Raw genomic sequence first — 27,113 nt, forward strand, 5'->3', positions numbered from 1 at the left:
GAGAGTCTGACTGTGCAGCCTAGTCTGTCTTCAAACTGAGATCCTCCTGCCTCAGCCTGCCAAATGCTGGGATTGCCAGTGTGTGCTACCGTACCTGATTTAGAAGCTTTAACAAATTAAATAGTTCCTCTGCTTTCACCTTATTTCAATCACCACATCAGTGTTCCCTTATCAATTCCAGTGCATTCCTTCACTCTCTGCTTTTCATTCCTCTCTTACCTGCCTTCTCTGACTTTGTGAACCCTACTGAACCAAATAAGCTATTGATGAGCTTTTTAAATTCATCTTAAAAGTTTTCATTACACTAATGTATTTCTGTGTGTAATGTAATATATATATTTACATGTCACAGCACACAGGTAGCGGGGGACAGAGGACAGCTTGCAGGAGTCAGTTCTCATCTACCCTTTGGGTTCCAGGGATCAAACGCCTCATCAGAACCATTTAACCAGATCTAAACTTACTTTTTTGTTTGTTTGTTTTTTCGAGACAGGGTTTCTCTGTGTAGTTTTGGTGCTTTTCCTGGATCTCATTCTGTAGACCAGGCTGGCCTAGAACTCAGAGAGATCCACCTGGCTCTGCCTTCTTAGTGCTGGGATTAAAGGCCTGCACCACTTCTGCCCAGTTGTAAACTTACTTTTAATGATGGTTATTTATAAATATTTCCTATAGCCTGCCCAGTCATATTAATAGTATAACTCCATGCCTTTTGTTGGGGTCTCCTTGGCCTTTTCTGATAATATTGAGGTGCTGGCCTGAGGGAGGGTCACTGACTGTCAATGTGCTTTTCACCCTCATTGTGTAGGTCTCTGCTCTGGTGAAGGAAAATTCCTAAAAGCTAAATACTGTAACAAAGTAACACAGCATTTCATGAGAATTCTAGGAGCACCTGGTCTAATATGCCTCTGAGAATTTTAACAGCAGAAGAACCAGGACTTCAATCTAATTCTGCACAGTATTGTGGATTGAGGTTTTTATTTATCACCTGATAATATTATTAAAGTCTCAGAAGCAGTTCTGCATTTGAGACCATGTTCCCACAATATATAAATACACCTGCCTTTAGGTTTTAGGAACAAGGATCTTAGTAGAAGTATGTTTCTTTGAAAGGGCAGGTCTCTGGGACTTTAAACATCACACTCAGTTTCTGTATTTGTTTGTGCTTTAACTTTTATTTCCTGTGGCTTTGATTGATAGTCTTGGTGCTCAAACCTTATTTCTGCTCAAGCAAAATTCACTGTGACGGGGCCGACAGCTATGCTGTCCCTAAATTGAAGATACTCCCCTGAATTCTGTACTAGAGAAGTAAATAGATTATTTTGCATATCATAATGGAAATAAGTGTTGGGAGCTTGTTTTTCAAGATAAAGGAGCTGTCTTCTCCAGCTGATAAATCATTCAAGCTTTCATTGCTGTGTCGTCTGTCTTTAGCACAGTCACGCCAATACAATACTTTCAGTGATGCAACCATGGTAGCACCATGCTTTTGGTTGGGCTCATTGTTAGAACCCCAGTTTACAGTAAAAATCCACAAGATTGTAATGGTAAGAAATGCTTGTGCTATGCTTCCTTTTGTAGAGTTTTATGTTTATGTACTTTCGTGTGTGAGGAGCTGGAGGATTAGTGACCATTTTAAGTGTTTGCTTTATTGGTGAAGTAACCTCTCATTCTAAATAGATGGATAGTCTCAACTCATGAAAACTTTTGTATACTTGAAATTATACAAGGACAGAGGGATATTTTGAACTTGTGAGGATAATTGTCTTCCAAAGTACTTTGGTGAGCTCCCTATAATTTTATTCTTTTCTTTTAGGCAGGCACTCAGCAGCCTGTTTTGCTGTACCTTGCAGTATTCCGGGTTCTGCCCTTTTCCCTTGTGGGGATTCTGGAGATCAACAAAAAGGTAAGAAAACTTAACATCTTCCTTCTTTTTTTTTTTTTAAATGCAGGGTCTCACCATGTAGCCCTAGATAACCTGGAACTATGTAGACCAGGCTAGCTTTGAGCTCAGAGATCCACCAGCTTTTGCTTCCCAAATGCTGGAATTAAAGATATGCAGCACCACACTGCAATTACTTACGTACAATTTTATTGACAATTAAGTGTAATATCTTCATTTATTTTTTAGATGGTTTGAATGGGAATGTTCTTCTATCTATGAAATGTTTACTGACCTATCTTTTTGCATATCAAAATGTAAACATTTGACTTGGGAAGAAGCCTAAACTTCCTGCATGTTTTTATGCCTCTCAGATGGTTAGTGCTATTAGTGCTGGAAACCTGTGGTCATTTACAAACTGCTATTTTAAAAAATTATGAAATGCCTAAAGAATTTTTTTCAAAGCTTGTTAAAATGATCATGAAGCTTCAACAAAATGTCTCATTTTAATTACAAGGCAAAGGTCTAAAACGTGCTTTATAGTATATAAACAAGACTTGTAATGGAATACATAAATTTTCTAACTCACGCAGTCTGGGTTTTATTGTGTTCCCATTTGTCTTGATTTGTGGAATACATGGGAGGAAAGAAGAGCCAAATTTCAACTGAGTAAGAGTCTACTTTCTTTTTAAAAGTTTTCACTTTGTGGAAAGTTACCTTGGGGCTCTTCTGCTAGTGTTTAAACACTGAAAATATTGTCGGAGTCAAGATCCTGAGACTCCATTAGTATTCGTTAGCAATCAATATAAATCTATTAAACATTTCCTAATATGTAAGCTTATACTAAATTGCATAAAGAATAATATTAGTTATCACTTATAGTTTACTTTGCACTAGTCACTTTTAAGTGTTTTAAGACATTGTGACAGTGTATTCTATTAGAAGTTGAGCAGTTCTTTACTAATTTAAAAGTGTTTGAATTCCCCAAGTACTTCTTTTCAAAGTGTGGGACCAGGAGGCGGGAACTGAAAAGCTGAGAGCTATCCAGCTCAAAGCAAACCATAATTATCTTTCTAAGAAAACGACAAAAAGCCCAGCCTGTCACTTTATTGTTTTCCTGTGCAGGTGGATTAAGTCATTGTATGTGTGTTACATCTGCGGCAGGAACACACAAAGAGACTAGTAAAGTCCAAGTTGTTCCTGCTTATTTTTAATGTATCCAGTGTAATCACTTGAGGGATTTGGTCTTGATTATTGTAACTCTACATCTTTCTTTTATTATATATATTAAAATTATACATGCTTATTACCATGGTACATCTTCACTGAATAATCTTCCTTGAATAGAAGTCAAAATGGATTTTTAGTTCCTCTATACTGCTTTTAGTACTATAAATATTTGCCTACCTTGCTTTTTGTTGAATATAAACAAGGCACAGAATTGTGTCCTTTCTCAGAGCTGTAGAGAAAGTCATCATAAGATTCAAGAGTAGAATTTTTAGGGAACAATAAGCCAAACCTTACTCTCGATAAATGTCTGTAGGGTTTGATCTTTATGGTTTTGCTTTTTAAGCAGTTGAGAAATCAACCCTTGATAGAAATTAAGCAACATAATAGTGACAAACATCTGGAGTTGGGAACTAGGGAGATGACTTGGTAGGTAAGAGTACGTGCTATGTAGTCATAAGAGCGTGAGTTTAGATGCCCAGCACCCACATGAAGTCCAGGCATGTGTACCTGCAACCCTGACACTACACAGGAGAGGTTTCGCAGGGCTTGCCAGGCAGCTAGCCTAACTGTAAAAGTGGAAAGCTCTGGATTCAGGGAGAGAGAGCCTGTCTGAAGGTCATAAAGTGGGGAGTGGTAGAACAGGACACCCAGTGTCATGCTCTGCACACAGGAGCATGGGCTTATGTCCCTGCACACATGCATGCACTGTACCCACAGCACACAAATGCACATGGATCCATAGCTGGCCATTTCTCTTGTAATTACTTTCCAAGGTCCAATCGTTTTTGCCTTTAAGCAGCTATAAATATTTGTCTTTATGAAGAACATCTTAGTGTAAATACTGAGTCTCTATTGGATATACCTGATAAATACTACTTTAGAATTACATGGCCTTACTATTTATCACTGTTCCACAGAAAGTCCAATTTTTAATTACTTGGTATTGACAAAGCTGTACAGCAGATGGATGCTGACACATCATTCTGAGCCCTGTGTGTGGCGCCTCCCTTGCTGCTCCGGCCTGAGGACCGAGAGGCTGCTGCTTGCCTTTAGCAAGACTCTAGCTTCAAGCTGCTACATTTTAATTGCAGGACATGCAAACATTCTGAAGACTCAAAGGATTGGCCTTTTGGTCTTTACTTAGGTGACATCTGCCTTTCCCCTTAGGTTTTCGCGAATGTCACAGATGCTACATTGTCACATGGGATACTGATTGTGATGTACAGCTCGGGACTGGTCAGACTGTATAGCTTCCAAGCCATCATCGAACAGGTAGAGAAAACTCCAGTTGGACATTTCACACGCAGTATGAGGTGTGGACTGAAGTTTTTTGTCCTTTTTTGTTTTGTGGTTATTATCATTTTTGACAAGTCAGGCACTCATACAGTTTTAAATTATAAAAGTTATTATAAAAATGTGAACAGATACATAATCTTTGCAAGAGGGGTGGGGAGGATAAACAGAAAGGCCCTTGAATGAAGACATTCTCTGTCATGTGCGTGTAAATCTTATTTTTCCTTAAACAGGCTCTAAAGCCACCATTTTTGCTTTGTTTTGTTTTTAGTTCATGCAACAGAAACTTGACTTAGGGTGTGCATGCAGCCAGGGCGGGACTACAGGGACCGTGGGACAGGCTCCTCTCGGCATCCCCTGTAATGTTAGGATCACAGGTATGGCTCTATACAGCATCTTTTCAACTCAAGAAAGTAAGTGCTCATATGACTAGCCCTGCCCTGAGAACACCACTCTTTTCTCTGACTGTACCCTGACTTGTTTTACTTCCATACAGCGTGTGTGTCCTTACTGTTGAGTAAATGTCACACAGTTCTGTCCACCGCTCCCTGGAATGAAGGCCTGAGGATACTGGGCCTTTTCTCAAGTTCTTTTCCCTTTCTGATCCTTGATTTCCTTCTCAGGAAAATGATAGTTGTGGCGATTCATACCATCTTAGCTTCCTTAGAACCGAAGGTTTTTTAATTTTGTTAAGTCCACCCATTTCTAAGGATAGTGTTTTCCAAGGAAATACTAATGCTATGCCCACTAAAGATAGACAGATTCCAGACCTAGGGAGAATAAAAAATAAAGTTTTGCATGATTCTATGAAGACAGTTTTAAAAAAAATCTGGGTGCTGGAGAGATGGCTCAGAGGTTAAGAGCACTGGCTGCTCTTCCAGAGGACACAGGTTCAATTCCCAGCAACCACATGGTGGCTCACAACCATCTGTAATGAGATCTGGCGCCCTCTTCTGACATGAAGGCGCACATGCAGGCAGAACACTGTATACAAAATAAATAAATCTAAAAAAAAAAAAAAAAAAAAGATAAAAGGCTTAAAAAAAAAATCTGTATTTAACTCACTTACTGAGCCAAGTATGGTATATCCCTAGAATCCCAGCACCTGGGAAGTGGAGGCAGGAGGGTCAGGAGTTCAAGGTCATCGTTGGCTATATAGTGAGTTTGAGGCCAGCCTGAGCTACATCAGACTCTTTCTCCAAAAAAAAAAAAAAAAGCAAGCAAAAACCATCCCAACTTATTAAATTCAGCAACTTAGTAAAAAGCCAGCAATTGAAGGCCAGCCTGAGCTACATGAGATCTTGTCTCAAAAAAGGAAAAAAGGTAAAATAAAAATGTTAAAAAAAACATAGTCTTTGAAATTATTCCCTATTATAGAACAATATAATTGAATGATTTGTGGGGGTCATCTGCCTGAGGGAATTAGCAAGTGATATAGGCGTTTGAGTGTCTGTTGCACACTGTGGAGATGGCAGCTCTCTGTCCCAATCTCTTCTCAGGCATCCAAGGGCAGCCTGATGATTGTAGTCCAGTTAAAAGAGGCGATTAGATAAATGGCATTATCCTAGTGTTTTGTTCTGTTCTGAATTCATTAAGAGTCACTCACTATGATACAGAGAACATTTTCATCTCTTTCTAACCAATAAACACTATGGGCTTTTTTAGATGAAACTTCAAAAGTTTCTCTAATATAGCCAGGATAAAACAGGAATTTTTTTTTTTTTTTTCTGGAGCTGAGGATCGAACCCAGGGCCTTGCGCTTGCCGCAAGTGCTCTACCACTGAGCTAAATCCCCAACCCCCAGGAATTTTTTTTAATCATTGTTTACCATTGTATCATCCACAAATAGTCAAGGCACAGAAATGAAAGCTGCAAGAAAGGAAAAGAATGTTCTGTTTTGTGGCAAATGGCAATTATATAAATTATGAAAAGTGCCCAGTATTACCGATTAAGCTATCGATGAAGTCCAAAATAAGTGCTTTAAAAATTACTCATTTTTAAGTGAATTAGGCAGTTTTATAAAAAAAGTTAGCAATACCTCCTAACCTCGGGAATACCTCCTGAACTTAATACAAACATGCTCATTAAGCTCTTTTAAGAATTTTGTATGTCGGCTGTATATAAGTCACTGTTTGGAGCCAGCAGAGGCCAGAGGAGGGTGCTGGATCCCCTGGAACTGGAGTTGTAGCTAATTATGATGAGAGTGCTGGGGACCGAACCTGAGTTTATTCGCACATGGCATCTGAATCCTTTTCATGGTTTACTGGCACATGCCCTTTGGCTGTTATTGTATTGGGATGTTAATATGTTTTTATTATTTGAAAAGACCGTGTTTATTTAAGATATTTCCTTTTAAAAGCTTTTAAGTACTTTAAATACCTTTGATATATCTATACCTGTTCTTTTTTTCTCCTCAAAATTGCTTGTAAGCTGCTTTTCCTTACTTGTTTTTCTCCTGTGTACAGCTCTCAGAAGTAAGAAGAGCCCTAACAAAACACACATTTCCATTCTAACATGTAACTCTTATCCAAATGATCTGAGAACAATGCCTTGAAGACAAGTGGCTTTATAAACCAGATAGAAGCACAAATCAGGAGGCTATCGAGGAGCAGTCTGGTCTGTAGCCACCCAAAGACTGGCCTCCCTGCAACACCTTCTCCTTACAGTGTTTAGAGTGGATCTATTTGTTATAATTAAAACCGTGATCAAAGAGGAAGAGAAAAAAAGCCAACAAAATTGTCTTTGATGTCCATCCCTAAGAGACTGTAAAAATGAACTTGTTTGATGATAATACTGGTAGTGATGTCTGCTCTTTAATAAAGTCTCACTGTGGCCTAAATTGGTTGCATTCATTCAGACTGACATTGCTTCTACCCAAGAAACTAACACAGGTCAGCTTTTGTAAAATTTGCTGGTGTGTATTTGTTAGACTATGATATGGAAGGTCTCCTTGCCTTTGGAAGGTTTAGTAGACCTGATTACGTTCCTCGATTGTTTAGGGAGTTGACATTGTGGCTAACCCATGACCCTCAGGGGTGGCTGCAGTTTTGTTATATATTTGCCTCCCTCACCCCCATGATAGCCATCTTCAGACCTTTTTCCCCCACATGTAGGCCATTTATTCCCACCAAAATACATGCCTAGAAAATTAACTAATAGCTTCACTTTGTCTTCCACCAGCTTTCTGTTCTCTTAGCAACAAAATGACTGCATTTTATTCCCTTGAACATAGTAATTTTTCATTAATGAGACTTTGTAAAGTATGTACATGTACCAAGAAATGTTGAACTTAATGAGTGGTACAAGTCCACCCAAAATGAGAAGCCAATAAATTTCTCTTGCTCATCCTTACAGACTCACCATCTCCACTCTTTGAAGTTTCGTCCCTGGAGAATACATTTCAGATAGGAGGCCACCCTTGGCACTACATCATCACACCTAATAAGAAGAAACAGAAAGGAGTTTTCCATATTTGTGCCCTAAAAGATAATGCCTTGGTAATTCATGAGTCCTCAACTTTTTAATAGTAAATTTCTATTAGAATTTTCTATTCTCTACTCCTCCAATAGCACTATATGCCCAGGAATTACCTTCTCATGTAGACAGTGTCTCTGCGTAGCAGTGGCTGGCCTGGAACTCACAGAGATCTGCCTGCCTCTGTTACCCCCGTGTTGGAATTAAAGATGTGTGCCATCACACCTGGCATTTGGGGACAATTTAAAATGCAGAGAACATAGGAAATAGTGTTTTGTCCCCTAGATTTTTAAAACACAAATTTTTGAATGGTCTTAGAGCACCAAGGATTCTCATTTTCTCTCCTTCCTCCTGCCCTCTCTCTCCTCCTCCCTCTTTCCCCTTCTCCCTCTCTCTCTCCCTCCCTTTCCTTTTCCCTTCCTCTCCCTCCTTCCCTCCCTCCCTCAATCCCTCTCCTAAACACTCATGTAACCCAGGCTGACCTCCAACTCACTCCATAGGCAAGACTGGCCTTGAACACCTGACACTCCATCTTTGCCTCCCAAGTGCTGGGACTGTAGCGAAGGGTTTTGTTCTAACGGTTTTGCTGCAGGATTCTCATGGAAAACATCTCTCAGATGTTTCCGTGGGAACTGTTGCTAGAATCTACTCAGGCTGCCTCTGAAATTGCTGTGGAATGTGTTGTTGACTTTTGAAGAGGGCAGAACCAGATGGGGTTCTGGCGCTGAAATGGAGTATTTTCTAGGGTTTCCTCAAGTTGCTTCTGGCACCACAGGAAGAAATGGCTCATGGAAAACAGTAAAAGTTTAACCCTTTTAAGTTCATCTTAATTGTCTTTCAAAATATGATTTTTTTTTTTCTTGAGTTTCCATTTAATCATTTGAGGTCTAGCATAGCCTGACATGGCTGGGGATACATTTTCCTCCTTGCTTATATTCTCCCAAGATTCTTTCCCTGTTTATGTGTCACTGGGCCTGCCCAGAGAGCACCTTTACCCATTGACCCATGCTTTGGCTCGCTTCTCTCCTTGTATCACTGACTTAATGTGGTTTCTATCAGATAAGTTTGCTTTTTATGAGGTGGATTGAGTTCATTCCACACCCAGGTCTGTCAGGGCCCTTACGCAGTCAGTCACTGTTGGCTCTGGTAGCTTTTAGAGTCACAGGTCACCACCTTCCACCATGTTGAAGGTTACACTTCTTGGTCACAGGTAACAGCCCCTGTTACCCCCTCTCCCTTCTGTCGCATTTTACAGAGGATTTTCCTGCCATCGAAAGCCCTGATGTAACTATTCACCTCTCAACCAGAACTCTCTTCAGCCACCAGTACCTGGTATTCTCTGTTCCTTTGCATCCACTGAAACCTTGCACAGTGCATATCCTATACATTTACTGCATGTTTTTATATAAGAACTGATTCAATGTGTTCTTTCATAAAGAAATAAGTGATGTTAAGCATACCTATCTCATACTCTCTAATAACAACGGCATTTGGTCAGGCCTGTATTTCAGCACACTTATACCTAGTTGCCAAAGCCAGAAGTTAATGGATGCACACTGCTCTTAGTTCCTGGTGCTGCTGGGTAGAAGGTAAAACATGAGTCCGTGTAGATCATTTGTCATACAGTGCCTATCCCCTCCCCCTTTTCCTGAGACAGGGTCTCACTATGTAGCCCTGGCTGTCCTGGAACTCACTCTGTAGACCAGGCTGGAACTCATAGAGCTCTGTCTGCCTCTGCCTTCCAAGTAGGATTAAAGGTGTGCAGCACCACACTTGGCTTTTTTCTTTATTTTAATGTCTAAGAATGCCTACATAGTGTAGAATAAGACTAGTCTTGTCTTAAATGCTCATCAGTGTTAGGCTCTTTTCACAGATATGAGTGTTTAATATTTGACTTAATCAAGGAGATTATGTGAACTGAGTCAGAGACTCTTGGTTTGGTTACGTGTTTCTGTGAGTGTACCTACTCTTCTGATTGACAGGCAGCTGTGGATAGGGGTGGGAGGAGGAAGTTGTAGGAAACTGCATGTGTGTAGTCATGGAAAGTTCGTGGACTTCGGAGTCAGATCTAGTGTTCACTGGGTTCAGAACAACGGGCAAAAATTTGCTCTCTCTGTGTCAGTCTCTTGGCCATAAAATGCCGCTGATGTTTGCTTTGAGGTTATTAAAATTCAGTGTAGCAGTGATGAAGCATCCCCACAGCCCCCTAGCACATGCTTGAGAGAAGGTAACTTGGGTTACTGTTACCTGAGGTATATGGTGTGACACAGGGTAAATCTGAGGAGTTTCTGACTCTCGCTGTTGTGAATCTCTCAACGCTGTGTGTCCTCCTCATTTGACCCTCACACATGTCCTCCTTCAGCTGCTTTATATTTTCTTTCCTGTACCTGTGAGTTACCAGAAGGGTTTGATTGGACAATTTATCTACCCTTCTAATCCCCGGCTTACTTTTTTTTTTTTTTTTTCCAACTTCAGGCAAGAAACGGAATCCAAGAAATGGAATGTTGTTCACTAGAATCGGACTGGATCTATTTCCACCCCGATGCTTCTGGAAGAATTATACATGTTGGCCCAAATCAAGTCAAGTGAGTAATGTTGTTAGTACTTTAAAAGCAATTTTTGTAGCGTTTATTGGCATTTTTTATTTTGCTTGTAACCCTTGTAATTTTATGAACAATTTGCTTGTGTGGAGTATTTCCCGAGAGACTGTTATCTCTCCAATCTGGTTTTGTTCTTCAGCTTTCCCGTTACTGTCTGTAAGTGTTACAGAAAAGTTCCTGGAGAGATGATATGTGAGTGAATGAAGGGAATTAGGGATTCCCTGCCATCATTCAGTTCTCTTTGCTTTGTTTTAAGACAGGCTCTTAGGGGTTTGCTGTGTAGCTCATACTGGTTACAAGTGTCTAGCCCAGCCTGGCCTTGATCTCATAGTCTTTCAGCCTCTGTGCCCCAACTCGTGGGATTATGGAAATGTGCCACACACCTAAATGGGTCTTCATGTTCTAGGACTGATGAGAAAGAAGGAAGAGAGCTGAGCCAGGTGGCACAGGCCTGAAATCCCAGCTAACCAAAAGGCCAAGGCAGGAAGATTGCAAGTTCAAGGCCAGCCTGGGCAACTTTGTGAAACCTTGTATCCAAAAAAAACAAAAAACAAAAAACAAAAAACAAAACAAAACAAAAACAAACCGGGGAGTGGGAAGGAGGTGCTGGAGTTGTAGTTCATCAGGAGAGCCCTTGCCTGTTGTGAGTGAGGTCCTGCTCCAGGTGCCTCAGAGACAGGTGATTTGCCTCTGTTCCGAGCTTGTGGACCGGTGTTTGTTTACTGTTCTCTTTCAAGTCGACCTTCTTCCTTCAGATGGTCTTCATTTGGTTTCCTTGACAGCAAACTGTTTTCTCCTACTTCTCAGCCTTCTCTGTGATAGTCTTTCATGGCTTTGATCTTCTGCGCAGACTTCTGCTAACTGCTGTTTAACCTCAGTAAGCAGGGCTTCTCTTCTCACTCGGGATTTTCTTCCTGTTTGATTCTAGTTATTCCCTTGATTTAAAAAACTGGAACTATGCTCTCCTTCCCCAACCCCCACCCTCATTATATACATATAACCCAGACCTCTCATCCCTCTCATGCCAAAACCTTTTTTTTAAAAAAACAAAACAAAACAAGGTCTATTTATGTTGTACTGGAACTTGCAATGTAGACCAGACTGGCCTTGAACTCAGAGATTCACCTGCCTCTGCCTCCCTAGTACTGGGTTAAGATGTGCACCACCAAGCCTGACTTCTCCCCAGCTCTAAAAAGATAAGCCCCATTTGAATATTTCCACTAATTGACTCATCTCTCAGGTTCAAACTTTATCTGATTTCTTTGTTGTTGTCAATGTGAAGTGTCCGGTTATCACCACCAGGGTGGCTCCCCCTTGCTGTTCTCTTTGCATTATGGGACTTTGAGAACATGGTTAAAGCTTTTTAATAATGTAAATAAATTTCTGTGGGTGGGAAGCAAGTTGTCTTATTTTCTCTTTATTAATCAGCTTGACCCATAAGATCATTTATAGTCTGCAAATCCAAATCTTTAAATAGAATCCTAAAAAAAATGGTATTGTTAAGTGTGCATTTTACTCTCTTTGAAAAGTCCTGCACTGCAGTTCATTGCTGGTCCTGCCTCAATCACTGTTAGCTCTAGGTGAATTCTCAGCCCTGTAGTCTACAGAAAGAACAGCACTACTATCTGCTCTAACATTAGGGTGAGACACACAGGACCTGCTGCAGCAAGAGTGAGGTTTGCATGGTGGTGTCATTAAACTTGTTGGAAAATGGTTTAGGTCTGAGCAAGCCCCTGCGTTACCTGTTCAGTGGCGCTAGGCCGTGCTTTCTGTTTCACAATAGGAGTGTGAAGAAGGTTACGGATTTCGGTATGAGATGATATTATAGACTAGTCAATGGAGGAGAAGTGAGCTGCTGAAGTTTTCATTTGTTGAGTTTCAGTTGAGGTCAGCTTGGGCAGTTTGATGGTGTTTTGCAATCTTGAATTCTTCGAATTCTTTTTCCTTTTCAGAGTCTTGAAGCTAAGTGAGGTAGAAAATAATAGTTCTCAGCATCAGATCTCTGAGGATTTTGTCATCTGGGCCAATAGAGAAGACAGGGTAAGTCAGAAATGTTTTATATCCTTTCTCTAGAACCATCTAGGTAACTTGTAATCTGCATGTTTTCCTGCTAAGCTGCAGACAGGACCGCTCTGCAGAATCTGCTCATCTTGTCTGCATGAGTAGCTGGTCTAAGCCCCACTCACGGAGAAGATTTGAAGACAGTTGATTATACTGAGTTTATCTTGCCTGTTTCTTTCTTTCTTTCTTTCTTTTTTTTCTTCAAATTTTTTTAATGATGAATTGTCAATCTTTGGTTCAAAATAGTTGTGCAAATTTAGAGCTAGGTGTGATATATATCTTTGGAAACCAGATACATTAACTGTAGCTGTTATTTTTCCTTTAGTGTATAAGCTGAAACCCTTGAAGAGGGAGGTTTCTGAAAGCACAGCTACCTTTAGTTTTCTGTACTGTGTTAAGGAAAAAGTCAGGAGGATGAGTGAAGAGCAAGACTGTAACCTTTCATTAATTAGTTTTTGCCTAACCTAACATTTCATCCATTTAAAACCTTTATTAAAATAAATTATTTTCCACTGAAGGAAGGACTGAAAATTATATTTAAATTAAATTTGGACTTTTCTCAGTCAGCTGAAGGATTGTGGGTGTTGGAAAGGACCAGTTGGATTTACCACATTTCTGAGGACTGCTGCTGCCTTTGATTGCATGTAATGGAGCATGTCCTGATTTTCCTTTCCCCTTCTGATAGAATGAAAACTTAATCACTGTTACAGCTTCTGGACGTGTGGTGAAAAGAAATTTCAACCTTCTGGATGATGACCCAGAACAAGAGGTAATCTTTAGTCAGAGATCACCATCCAAGCCAGTAGCCATTCCCATGCAATTGAATGCTTCCCGGGCCTAGGGCAGACACTGGAGGAAGGGTCCTGCAGGTGGGGTGGTATGTGTGGTTTCAGTCGGTGTCACCCCCACCTTTTCTTTCTTATTGGAATCTTCTGCACAATTTGTAGTAAAGTTTCTAGGGCGAAAATCATTTGAAAACACGATTAGCTTACTGTTTTGTGAGGTGTGCATTCAATGCCTAGCTCTAGAGATGGTTCTGCAGGCAGGAGCACTGTGTCCAGGCTGGTGCAGGCTGGAGGACCTGAGCTCAACCCTTAGATCCATCAAGGTGGCAGGAGAGAACTCTCTTCCAAGAGTTGTCCTCTGACCTCCACATGCATGTGCAAGTGAGCACACGCACACACACTTCTTTAAGATAGAGTTTTTAAAAGGCAAGTTCTTCAGGGTGAGTGATGAATATAGTTCAACAGTGGAGTGCCTGAAGAGCATGCATGAGCTCCTAGGTTCAGTCCTGTGGAATGGAAAACAGCACACTCGGCAGCCATAAAGTTGGGGTTGTTCTGGCAATACTCTTGGGTGGCTCAGCAGTCAAGAGCACTTGCTGCTCAATCATAAGGACAAGTTCGGGTCACAGCGCCATGAACAAACTGGCGTCTTGCCGAGGCCTATAACTCCACCTCCAAAGTTCCAGTGTTCTTTCTGGGTCTGTTTGCCTGTCTACAGGATACTGCTTGACACCTGAAAATCTGGGGAATGACCCATGTTTTACAGGTGTAGACCTAGAGATACATTTCTGTGGAGTCTCTCACCCATTTGTTCTTCCTGCTGCTGTGTCATAAGGGATAGATAATTACGTGTAGAATGTAGGACTATTCCTAGCTCATTAACTGGAATTGGCCCTACTTTCGTCTGTCTCCAAGACTTTCAAAATTGTGGACTATGAAGATGAGTTGGACTTGCTGTCTGTAGTAGCTGTCACTCAGATAGATGCCGAAGGCAAAGCTCACCTGGACTTCCACTGTAATGAGTACGGAACCTTACTCAAGAGCATCCCACTGGTGGAGTCATGGGATGTGGTACGTATAACCAGTGGATACTAAGTCGTAAGAGTTTTCTTTACAGGTGCCATTTATTAGAACATGTTCGTATCAGTCCAGACTCACCTGTGCCATGACCACATGAAAGAAGTTATTGGCCAACATGCAAGACAAAATGAGTACTTCCTAAGCCTCCCTTCTCTTAGCATTAGGGTTACCTTCTTACCAGCACCCCTGAAGATAAAACTTTGTGTTTCTTGAGACATGTTAGTTCCTTACCATAGTCTTATTGTTCTCCAAATTTTAAGTTTGGTAACATTTTTTAAAATGAAATTATAATTATCTCCCACAGCTAGTTAATAAGAGTCAGTATCTGAGCAAGTTGGGTTTTCAGCACTTGGAAATATTTGTTTCCAAATATTCATAAACTATACATGTACTGGGAATATGGCTCATTGAGTAGAGTATCAGCCTAGCATAGAGAGACCCTGGGTTCAGTCACAACACCACCTAAAATGAGTAAACAGGTTTCAAGGGGACTGGGGAGATGGTCCAGTGGCTGTGCAATGTGAGAACTTTGAGTTTGGATCCCCAACACCCACATAAATTCTGCCAGGTGCGACAGCCCCTGACTTGGAGGTGAAGACAAAATCTCTGAGGCAAGATGGCTAGATCAGCCAAATCACTGAGCTCTGGATCCGATGACTAAGGTAGAGAGTGATTGAGGAAGACATCTGTCGTTTCCCTCTGGCCTACACACACACACACACACACACACACACACACACACACACGTCCACACGCATGTGAGTGTGCACACATTCCACAGCACATACAAAAATAAAAGTTTCAAGAACAGCATACCTTCTGCGTAGGCCTTTTGGTCAGTAAGGAACTTGAGCATATGAAGTGCATGTACGTGCTCATGTAGTCACAACGTGCAGTGCCGGCAGTGAACTGGTACTCTGCCTCCTCACCCAAAGCTCTTCCCATTCTCTAAATTTTCTATTAGTCATTCATGCACATAAATAATAAAAAAATCATTTCTGTCCTAGGGTAGATGCTATGATATTTTGGTGACATTAGCAGTGACTATGATTCTGTGAAAAGCACATCCCATGTGATTGTGTTTTTGTTGCAGACATATAGCCATGAAGTCTACTTTGACAGAGACTTGGTGCTACACATCGAACAGAAACCCAATCGAGTCTTCAGCTGCTATGTTTACCAGATGGTCTGTGACCCTGGGGAAGAAGAAGAAGAAATAGTCAACAGAAGTGATTAAGACAGTGAGATCATCGTAACTTGAGACATTGGCGAAACACCTATCAGCTATGTCCAGTCATGGAACATTCTGCAGTATTTTCCAGAACAGGTCTTGTGCTAGCTTCAAAGGACTAGATCAGACTCTTGCCACGTGAGGTAGTAAGGACTCCATTTTATGTAAATGCTCTCTAGGATGCTGTCCCCAGAGGCCCAGCATTTTGAATCTTTTAGAAGAGGTGCTAATGTGAATATAAAATGCTAGGGAATGGAGGACAGTTAAACTTAGGTGTCCAGGAGACATCGTTGATGCAGGGATAATTAGCATGATTCTTAAAGACTACTATGACGTGTTAATTGGTAAGGCTAGGAGAGAGAAACAGAAATAAAAATATGAAGCATAGAAGCCAGAAGTGGTGGACCAAACCTGTAATCCCCAGTGCATGGCACATCAAGCAAAAAGATCAGTTCGCAGCCAGTGCTGACTGCATAACAAATTCAGGGCCAGCTTTACATGAGACCTGGTCTGAAAATGACAACCAAAAGATAAATCCTATATACTCTAGACAAGCTTTGATTAAAGATTAGAAATAGGAGTTGTAACGCAAAATCATACTTTTGAGCCAAAAACCACCACAGCTTCTTTATAAAAAAACTATATATGTAGTTTTGTGTGTGTTTCTATACAGTATCAAGAATTGATTTTAGTTTTCAAATTACCATTTCTTATCTGGTCTTGTTCCTATGGCCAGATGTTGACTGTATTCTCTGTGTGTGTGTGTGTGTGTGTGTGTGTGTGTGTGTGTGTGTGTGTGTGTGTTTGTCTTAATACCAGTGTACTTGGGTGTGTTTATGTGGATATATATGCATATTCCTGTGTGTGCAGGTGTACCTGCATGTGTGCATGTGCATTTGGAGGCCTGAAGTCAGCCAATGGTGGTGTTCTCAAGAGCCATCTACTTTGTGTTTTGAGATGGGGTCTCACTAGGATCTGGGGCTCACTAGGATTATGCTAGTCTGGTTGGCTAGTCAGGGGTTCTTCTGTCTGCTTCCCCACACTGGGATTAAAGGCATACTGTCAAGCCCAGATATTTCCATGGGGGCAAGCACTGTCCAGACTGAGCTATCTCCCCGCACTGAGTATTTGTGTTATAAAAGACTCCACGCAACACTGAAGTGAAACCTTTTCCTGATTTGTAGCCTATTTAGCTCCTAATACAGCTGAAGATGTTGGTCTATTTTCTATTCTTTTTACTCAGTGAGTGTGTTTCATCTAGAGATTTTCATATCTAGGTGAGAACATAAAGGGACCTCTGTTAGGCCACTTCCATGCACTGCTGGCCCCTGGTGGCTTCTTCCTTGTAGCACAGTTGAAACCCCGGGAGTTCTTTCCTGTCTGAGAATCACCTGGTTAACCAGAGGAAGATTTTGATTGTTCATGGAAGGAGTGTTTTTTTCTTCTTAGAACAGATCTAAGCATGACACTTGAATTCCAGTAATCACTTTCCAGAATGTTAGATAAAGATAACCTACATATAGGTAGAAAACTGTACTTACATTCTGTTTGAGAAATCCAGTTGCTCAGAATGTACATGTTCATCTCATTTTCCCAATTCAGCCTCAAAAGAATAACTATAAGACAAGAAAAGATCAGTCAGAGTGGGTAGCTCACACCTGTAATCCGAGCTCTCAGGGAACTGCAAATCAGCAGCAGCAGCAGCAGCAGCATCCCTAGGTAGAAGCAGGACAATCAAGAGTTCAGTGTCAGCTTGGCATGTAGTGAGTTCAGAGCCAGCCTGGGCTACATGAGACCCTGTCTCAATAAAGCATAAAAGAACAGCAGTAAGCCATTTTTTTATTCAAGTTTAACATTGAAATATGGATTTTAGCTTGGAAAATTTGTATAAAAAATATCTTTCTACTTTGTCCTGACCGCATGTTAAGGATGGTGTGGGTTCTGTCCAGTTGGCCCTTAGAAGTCTGCAAAGCTGTTTCTAGTTGATTATGATCAGCAGGACTAAGGAGAAAGGTGTTGGCTATTTAAAAATCAGAGTTAGTAGCAGGGTCTATACAATCAAGAAATAAAGGAAACAAATCTAAAATTATCTTTTTGTGCATAGAAAGTTACAGGTTGAATAGATGCTTAGGACCAAAATTGTTTTGTAATTTAATTTTCCCCCTGATTTTAGAATATTTGAAGGTACGTTATAAGATCTTGGTGATGTGTTCAAGGTTGAAGCATGAAATCTTTTTTTATGTTTAATACATATCTTGTGGCCAGATGGTGGTGGCTCATGCCTTTAATCTCAGCACTCAAAGGCAGGGGCAGGAAAATCTCTGTGAGTTGGAGGCCAGCCTGGTCTTCAAGGGAGTTTCAGGACAGCCAGGCCTACACAGTGAAACCCTGTCTTGACAAAAAAACAAACAAACACAAAAACTATGTATCTTGTGTACATAACCTATAGGCAGTTTATGCACTATTTTAAGTGTGCCCATCTGTGTTTTAACTGTGATCCAACACATGAGATCAGCTGTTGAATTTTGTACTCATCATGTCAGCACTAAAAAAGTTTCAGTTTTTGGAGCATTTTGGATTTCCAGATTATGGATATTAGTATGCATTATCATAGAATAAGGCAGAATGCATGTAAGCTAAAAAGAAATCTTTCTGAAGATGATCCTATGTAGAATTGCCATCTGAGAATGTAGAAATAATTGCTTCGTGAGCAAGGTAGTAACATGTTAAAGTATAATCCTTGGATCTACTGTTTGAAAAATTCAGTCTCATTTATACTTAACAGCTAGCTCTCTTTAGTGTCTCAGAAACACCAAGAGCATTTTAGAGGCAGCATTATAATTACAGAGCAGTTAACGGGTGCATGCCCAGACCTGCCTAGCGTAGTCACACCTTGCTGTTTTGTTTTGCTTTGTTGTTTGTGGGGAGAGGGAGGTTGTTTGTTTGGGCTTGGTTTTTGTTTTTTGTTTGTTTGTTTTTTGGTGCATGCATGCTCATGGGGGCGGGGGCGGGTATTTTTTAGACAAGGTCTCACTATGTAGCTCTGACTGCCTTGCTACACTGTGTAGACCAGGCTAGCCTCAAACTCAGCAATCTGCCTGCCTCTACCTTTCAAGTGCTGGAATGCACCCTACACCTGACCCACAAGCTTACACACTGAAAACAAATCCAACGAGGAGAGCAGAGCAGAGAGAGGAGAGGACATGCTGTAGAGGCTCCACGTGGCAGTGCATTTGCTTTGCATCCTGGGAGCATTTGGAGCAGTGCCTTTAGACTTTGGTCTTGGCAGAGTCTCTGGCGGTCATTGAGTTTCTTCTTTAAATCATTGTTGTGTGTGTGTGTGTGTGTGTGTGTGTGTGTGTGTGTGTGTGTGAGTAGAAAGAAACCCGTGTATTTAGAAAGGCAGTTGAGACATTTCTGGGATTCATGATGAGAAGGGATGGGCTATTTCTAGTCTCAGCATAGCGTGACACTGAGAGACTGTTAGTGTGAGACAGGAGGGTTGCCACAAGCTGGAGGCTAGCCTGGGGTGCACGGTGACAGGCCACACTGGGCTCCACAGCCTCATGTAACTCCAGCTCCAGGGGATCTAACATAAATAAAAAATAAGTGTGTGTGTGTGTGTGTGTGTGTGTGTGTGTGTGCGCACACACACACTCGCATACAAGAAAGCTGAGTCCAGCTAACAGGATTAGCTACAGCTGTTTAGTTTTGGCCAGTTGACACAGTTTATGGGAATGTAGGCTGCATGATTGGTAATGGGATGGTTGATTAAAAAGATGCCAAAAGATACTGGAGATAGAAAAGAATGGAGGAAATTTAAATGCCTCCCATACGAGAAGTTGAGCTGGGGATTTGCTCAGTGGTAGAGCACTTGGCTGTTGTGCATGAGGCCCTAGGATCAGTTCCCAGTGCAGAAATAGCAGCAGTAACAACAGAAACAGTGCATGCGGCCCCAAGGTTTGGGCCTGCAGTGTCGCGCTGCTCACTCTGAAGCAGGGTTGCCTCTCAGCAAGTTCAGATGATTCCGTATTCTCAGAGTGACACACATGCTTACTGTTCTTGGACTTTCCCAGGATTTATTATAACTCTGGGAGAAATAAAATAAATCCTGTCACTATTGCTATTGAACTAACAAGTGAGGAGATGATTTTGTTCTGTTCAAATGAAGGTAGTCCATAGTTTCCCAACATTTGAGCATTTTATTAAACCTTATGCATACTACTTTTCTTAAAAACCAAGGGGGAACAACATGTTCTCTTTCTCCCTTGGCTCCACTCCCGCTCTCCGGAATTTACTGTGTAGTCTGGCTGTCCTTAAGCGTGTGATGAGCCTCCGTGCCCAGCTGTGTATACTGAACGTTTTCTGTCGGCCACTGGTCTTGATGAGTGTAAAGTGTCCTGTTGAAGTAACCCCCTTCAGGTATAAGCCATTGTCTCCCCTTTGTGCAAGGAGGGAAGTGAGGCTTGTACAGAATGACCGTTAGTAAGGACCTGGGAGAGAGTTTTACTGAATGTTTGTTTGTTTTGTGTGGTCTGCGCTCCCACCCCAGTGCTGAAGATAGAAGAACCCAGTCCTCGTGCACACTAAGCAATGCTTTGACTATAGCCCAGCTCCTGGTAAGTGTGTGTGTGTGTGTGTGTGTGTGTGTGTGTGTGTGTGATAATTGAATTTTCATTTTTGGACTAAATTTGGATAAGGCAGAGTTTATGCACAAATTGACAGAAAAAAATGGCTCTTCGTTCAACAATTGGAAGTACTGCAGAAATGATGAAGTTTGTAACGACAGTAAATACCAGTATTACTGACTACTCTTACCATAATTTAGCTTCAATTCAATAATTTTTTTAATGTTGGCTGTACACTTGAGAAGCAGGAGTATTGCCACAAGCTCCGGGCCAGCCTGGGCTACTTAGTGAATAAGCTCCAGGCCAGCCTGGGCTACTTAGTAAATAAGCTCCGGGCCAGCCTGGGCTACTTAGTGAATAAGCTCCAGGCCAGCCTGGGCTACTTAGCACCAAGCTAGTAAAGACTATAAAGCAAGATCCTATCAAAAAGATGATGATGGTGGTGATGATTTTTACAGTTTCTTTCTTACCATGTTTGTGTACATTAAACATGTAGAACCTAAACAAAACCCAGGAGCTAATTTCTGTCCCATCGGTTGCTGTGTGATCTCTGGCTCACACGGAGAATGGAGTATTTCAAGCAGGGTCTATTTTAGATGAGACTCAGAACTTTCTTCATTGTGTTGGGAAGATGTTAAACATACAGTGAAGTTTATATAACTTTATTGTGTGTTACCAAACACCAACCCCCATAGGTTCCATTCTCTTTTATTACCTAGCTTTTCAATGCATTTCAGAAGAAATCACAAATGTCAGATTATCCCCAGTACATTAGTACGCATATAATAAATTTATTATTCATTTAGATTTTACATTTTTATTTCATATTTACATGTAATGAAATGCACAGACATTGTATGAATTTGCTGAGATTCTGTGTTCATGTAATCCAAATCCTTTTCAAATTTAGAGCATTGAAGTCTTCCCTTCCTGGGCCACCCTCTCACCTGACTCTGACTCCATCACATTCCAGGGCCAACTACTCTGCACAATGACTGTGAAATTCATTCATGTTGGAGCATCACTTCTTTATTCCTTTGAATTCCTGAATATTTTATATGAATACATCAGTCTGTTCTTCTGTTTCCCTATTGATGGGCACCTGAGCTATTTCTGCTATTGTTTTCTCACTGTTATGAATAAAGCTGCTGTGTTCACGTGTATGTGTGTGTGTGTGTGTGTGTGTGTGTGTGTGTGTGTGTGTAGGCATAGTGTCTTTTGACATAATTGTGCACTCACCGAATTGCAAAATGTAGGGAGAGCAAATGCCTATCACACAGCTCCCCTGATATCTACTATTATGAACATTTTGGAAAACACAGACACGATACAATTGACAAGCCCACAGACCTTCCCCGGGTCTCACCAGTTTCCCAGTCTTTTCTGTCTGTGTGCAGTCTGCCACATTTCTTCATACAGAGAGAACCATACAACTCAATCACAGTCGAGATGGAGAAGTGTCCATCACAATGGAGCACCCTGTCTTCCTTCAGGGCCCGATGCTGCCATCTTCCTGCAGACACTTGCCAACTCTGACCTAGTTTATATCTCTGTAAGAATGTTACACAAATCAATCATAAAAACCCTTAACGTCTTCCCTTGGCATTCCCGCTCATCTTTATGTTCCCCTTAAAGTTGCTGCATGTGGTAACAATCTGTCCCTTTTTCTCACTGGGCTGTATTTCCTTGTATGGATGGACCACAGTTTTCAGTCACTCTCCTGTTAAAGGAGATTTCGGTTACTTCCAAACAAATATTTTTTTTTTAAGATTTATTTATTTATTATGTATACAGTGTTCTGTCTGCATGTATCCCTGCAGGCCAGTAGAGGGCACGAGATCTCATTACAGATGGTTGTGAGCCACCATGTGGTTGCTGGGAATTGAACTCAGGACCTTTGAAAGAGCAAGCAGTGCTCTTAACCTCTGAGCCATCTCTCCAGCCCCCAAACAAATATTTTTTTACAAATAGTTTTTGTGTATACAGTTTTCATTTCTATGAAGTTAATTCTCAGGAAAGTCACTATTGAATTATTTGAGAAAGGAAATAAGTCACAATAAGACATTACTAGATTGAACTACACAGTGTCTGTACCTTTTACATCCCCACTACCAATGTATGAGAGATCCAGTTTTTCTTCATCCTTCTAGAATTTTGTATCATAGCTATTTTTATTTTGGTCATCCTAAGTGTGTTCTAGTGTTTTATTGTGGGTTTAGTTTGTATTTCCCTAACAATTAGCAACTTTGAGTATCATTCCATGTGCTTGGTTACTATCTAAGTAACTGTTGACCTAAAGTGTCCATTCAAGTCATTTGCCCATTTTCTTTTTTGATTTAGTTTTTTTAATACTTTTTCAGATTTATTATGTGTATTTGGGTTGGAGGTTAGGTACTTGAGTGCCTTTGGAGGTGCCTTCGACCGAAATGACAGGCAGTTATGGGTCACAATGTATGAGTGCTGGACACCAAACTGGGGTTCTCTGGAAGAGCAGCCAGTGCTCTGAACCACCAAACCCCCTTGGCTTGCTTTTGTGTGTGTGTTTGTTTGTTTTTAAATGAGTCTCATGTAGCTCAGGCTAGTCTCAAAATTGCTGTGTAGCTGAGGCTAACCTTGGACTCCTGACCATGTAGCCTCTGCCTTTCAAGTGCCAGTACTACAGGTGTGCACCACCACACCTGGCTTTTTTTTAAAGAGGTTTGTTAAGGTAGAGCCTCATTCTGTAACCAGGCTGAGACTACAGGCCACCACCACACTCATGTGCTCATTTCTTATGTGGGTTGTTTGTTACCTTCCTGATGAGCCGAGAGTTTCTCATATATTCTGGATACATAGTTACGTCAGTCTGTGCATATATGCGTAATCAAAGTTTTGTTGGAACACAGTCATATCCATGTGTGTATTGATCATGTGTCACAGTTTTCACACTGCAATCGTGCAGCTGAAGCAGAGACCCTAAGGCCCCCAAAGCCTTTTCACAAAGTGCCCTGATTCCTGCTCTGAAGTAGAAACTGGAAAAATGAAATTCAGACCTGCTGGAAGTCAGGTTCTTCTGAGAGATGCTGAGAAAGCCAGTCTATAGGAGAAAACTATTCAGCCTTGCTGAGGAAGCGTTGAAGCCAAGGTTCCATGTCTGCCCCAGACCCTGGACGGGATCCATTTCCTATACCCCTCCACTTCTACTGAACCAGCATATTCAACTTTTGCTAAAGCTAATTCAAACCGAGCTTCATAACAGTCACTGGCCTCATGACTAAAGCATTTTTTTCTTAATGTTTTGCTTGCTTTGAGGCAGGATCTCCTGTAGCCCACTGGCCTTGAGTTTGCTATGTATGTAGTGTAGCTAAGGCTGGCCTTCAACTCCTGATCCTCCTGCCTCTATTCCAAAGTGTTAGGATTACAGGGGTGCACCACCCTGCCTGGCTCTTTTAGCTTTTGTAAGGTGGGTACTCTCGTGGTACATGGTTTAGGTGAGTCTCGGGGTGTAGAACCTAAGAGGCTGGGCCTCTAGGGGGCAGTTAAATCATAGAGGGTGCAGCTCATGTATAAAAATTGCTGTAGTTCTCACGAGACCCTGGTTAGCTATCACAACGTAGTTGTGGTTACAGAGTGTGGCGCTTTGAATGAGATGTCCTTCATAGGCTCAAATGTTTGAAAACTTGGTCCCTTGTTGGCAGCACTGTTTGGGTAGATTTAGGAGGTGTGGCCTTGCTGGAGGAAGTGTGTCACCTGGAGCACATTTCGAGGTTTAAAAGCCACATGCCATTCTCAGTGTTCTGCTTTGAGCCCTCAGCTCCTGCTCCAGGCACCATGTCTGCTGCCTCTGCTCTGCCACCATGGACTCTCACCCTCTGGAACCGTAAGCCCATGGAAGCTCTTCCATAAGTTGCCTTGGTCACAGTGTTCTATCCCAGCAACAGAAAAGGGGCTCATACACAGAGCAGGTGTAGTCCCCGCCCAGCCTCACTCTACCATGTCATCTCTCCCTCTTGCTCATGGATCTGCCCACGGCGCAACCTAGTCAGATGTCCCTGGCGAGCGCACCAGTACCATGCTCTTTGTGTGATCAGCCTCCAAGACTGAACTGTAGGGACATTTTCTTGTGCCTTTTTCAGTTGGAATTCTGGGATCCAACACAGGTTCACACTAAGCAAACACTCTGCCACTGCATTCTCTCAGACCAAACCCTCTTCAAGTCCCACTGAAGGAACAGGCTTGTGTTTCGACCTCTACAGGAACTCTGGCTGGGGCAGCGTGGTGAGAGGCAGAAGAGGACTTGCCATTGGGCACAGACAGTGCGAAGAAAAGTCAGAAGAAAGCCACTGGCCAGCCTCTAACAATCACTTCAGGAATCTCAAAAGCCCTCTAGCTGGCCACACACCTATAATGCCAGCACTTGTAAAATGGAGGCAGGGGGATCCGGAGTTCAAAGCCAGCCTGGGCTAGAGGAAACCATCACACACAACAGGAATCCTCTTAAGACTCATCGGAACAGGTGGTAGTTCCCATTTCCCATTCCTTTTAACTCAACAGTAGCCCCTCTCTCCCCGTTACTTCCTTGCCATGAGTTATTTTTGTTGAACAAAACTACGTTTAGCACTAGCTCTGTGTTGTACAGGCCTGATAGTAAGTGTATCAAAGATGCAGAACACAGGTGAGATGTCCATTGTTGACAACATGTGCAGGCTCCACTCTGGGTGGCCCAACCACCTTCTTGAACTCACAACAGCTATTGGGAAGCAGCTTCAGCTTGCCTCCTCCAGGGCCAACCTCTAAAACAAGGACTGGTAGCTTTCAGGACACAGAGAAACTCTGAACTTCTTTCCCTGGTGTGGGAATTGTAGACTGTGGGGATGTGGAGGAAAGGGCCCTGGACTGACTCTAGACTTCCAGACTTGGCCTCGTGCTGGAGGCAGGAAGATAAGACATTCGCTGTGTACTGTTTTAAATCTACTGCAACTCTATCGATTGGCCTGGCTGTGGTGGTTCTTTCCTTCCCTATCCTTTTCTTTTACGTCCTTTTGTTGTTGTTGTTGTTGTTTAAATACATTGTACCATGTAGCCCAGACTGACTTCAAACTCAAAAAGAGATAAGGAGCCAGCCATTCGTGGAGTGAAACTCTGAAACCGTGAGCTGATGTAAATGCTTTCACCTTTTAAACTGTCTCCCTATATATGTTTCACAGCTTTCACAAAAGGCTAACGCGTGAAATGAGATATCATGTTATGTCCTGCTGGGAACAATGGGGTTGCCTTGGCCTAGGTGCCCTCTGAGGCAACATCACAGGTCACAGGTTTTTCAGGTTAGAGTCTGTGACTCCTCGCGCCAGTTTCAGAGAAACCGAGGCACTCCCTCAGGCAGTGAAGAGTTCAGGCCACTTTGTGTTTCTCTGTATTTTCCCTCAGAAGTCAAGGAAGCGTGGAGACTCAACAGGTCAACTGGTCTTAGATAGTAATCTCCTGTTCCCTGTAAAACTTGCCAGCATTGTTATATCCTGGCAATCACCACTTTATTCTGTTTCTGGTAAGGGTGTAGAAAGTCTGAGTGCTCTTTTAAAGTTGTCACAGCCTCAGTCTTGCTGTGGCCCCTGCAACCCCAGCCTGGTTTAATTTCTCAATGGCCTTATCAGGTGACCTTGGCCCTGCAAGAAAGTGCAGGTGCTTACACTGTCCGTCAACCTACCCGACAGCTTTAAAACAGAGACCAGCGACACTGTACTGGGCGTAGTGTGAAGGACCGCCATGATAGGGTTACGGTAAAATCGCAACAATCTTTTGTGAGACAGTTTATTTGATTAAAATATTTTAATCTAACAATTTCAATTTAAAAATTTGCCTCAAAAGCATCCAGAAATATATAAAGATGTTTATGAAGGCAATCAATTTCAGAGTAGTGAAAATCTATAGAAGCACAAATGTTGATGTCAACAAATAAGGAATTCAGTAAATAAATCATCAGGATAGCAGTGTCTGTGTAAGTGAGGTCTCTATCCAAACTACTCAAGTTTGATTCACAGCCCCATTATTTTCTTGCTGTAAACTGTCTTCCTTGTAGACTGGTTTCCTCCTCTGTAAAACGGGATTGCTGTAGGCATGAAGTTGGTGGAAACATGCATCTGATGTAGTCTCAGTGATGAATAAGCATTCACAATTTTCATGATTGAATCAACACAGATCACCAATGCTCTACATAAGAGCCAAGCAATCCCCCTGTTTTAGAACAGAGAGAGAGAGGAGACGGAGAATCTCATCATGGGACTTGGGTAGAAGGCAAGTCTGAGTGTTGGGGCAAGGAGGTGTCAGAAAAGAGAAGGGCTCAGGCAGAGGGAAAGATGTAGTAAAATCAAGGTGCCCACAACAAACAGCCCAACTGCGGCTCTGGCCAGGCCACAGAACATCAATCAGACTGTCCATACATAAAAAGGAACCACCCAGAGGTGGACCTTTTCTTCCTTCGGGAGTGTAAGTCAGGAGAACTCAGATTCCACAACCTTGCTGGGTTAAGAAGATACAAAGCTTTTCTAGGCTGATTTCTAAAATAACTATCAAATCGTTCGAATGCTGTTTTTTACACTCCTATCACATCAGGATGGTAACTGGACTTTGTAAGAGGTGAATTTAATTTAGTTGGCTGCCTTCCCTTGATTGGCAGGTCCAGCTGTTCACTTTATAGATTTAAAAGCAGAAATAAACTTTAGACGTTTTGCCCAGGGCCTCAACCATTTGTGTGACATGGGCTCCTTTGGCAAGCCAATAGGCCTCTCCCTCAGAATATTGTTTTTAAGTGCATTAAAAGTCCCAAACCCAAAGTTATAGGAAACTAATCAAAGGAGTTACTAACACTTTGAGGAT

The 27,113-nt window shown here is 41.8% G+C and overlaps 1 protein-coding gene across 1 annotated transcript in view; it reads left to right on the plus strand.

Moving 5' to 3' along the window:
• Window positions 1-17,911, plus strand: part of Dcaf17 (DDB1 and CUL4 associated factor 17) — a 29,532-nt gene extending 11,621 nt beyond the window's left edge. The window contains exons 6-14 of the mRNA XM_036186329.1: window positions 1,814-1,903; window positions 4,277-4,381; window positions 4,674-4,779; window positions 7,757-7,899; window positions 10,352-10,461; window positions 12,429-12,516; window positions 13,223-13,306; window positions 14,238-14,393; window positions 15,496-17,911. Coding sequence (XP_036042222.1) covers window positions 1,814-1,903; window positions 4,277-4,381; window positions 4,674-4,779; window positions 7,757-7,899; window positions 10,352-10,461; window positions 12,429-12,516; window positions 13,223-13,306; window positions 14,238-14,393; window positions 15,496-15,639 — 1,026 coding nt within the window. The 3' untranslated portion in view covers window positions 15,640-17,911. The remainder of the gene's footprint in view (window positions 1-1,813; window positions 1,904-4,276; window positions 4,382-4,673; window positions 4,780-7,756; window positions 7,900-10,351; window positions 10,462-12,428; window positions 12,517-13,222; window positions 13,307-14,237; window positions 14,394-15,495) is intronic.
• The last annotated feature ends 9,202 nt before the right edge of the window (window positions 17,912-27,113 follow it).

Source organism: Onychomys torridus, chromosome 4, assembly GCF_903995425.1.
Source record: "Onychomys torridus chromosome 4, mOncTor1.1, whole genome shotgun sequence".
Taxonomy (NCBI): Eukaryota; Metazoa; Chordata; class Mammalia; order Rodentia; family Cricetidae; genus Onychomys; species Onychomys torridus.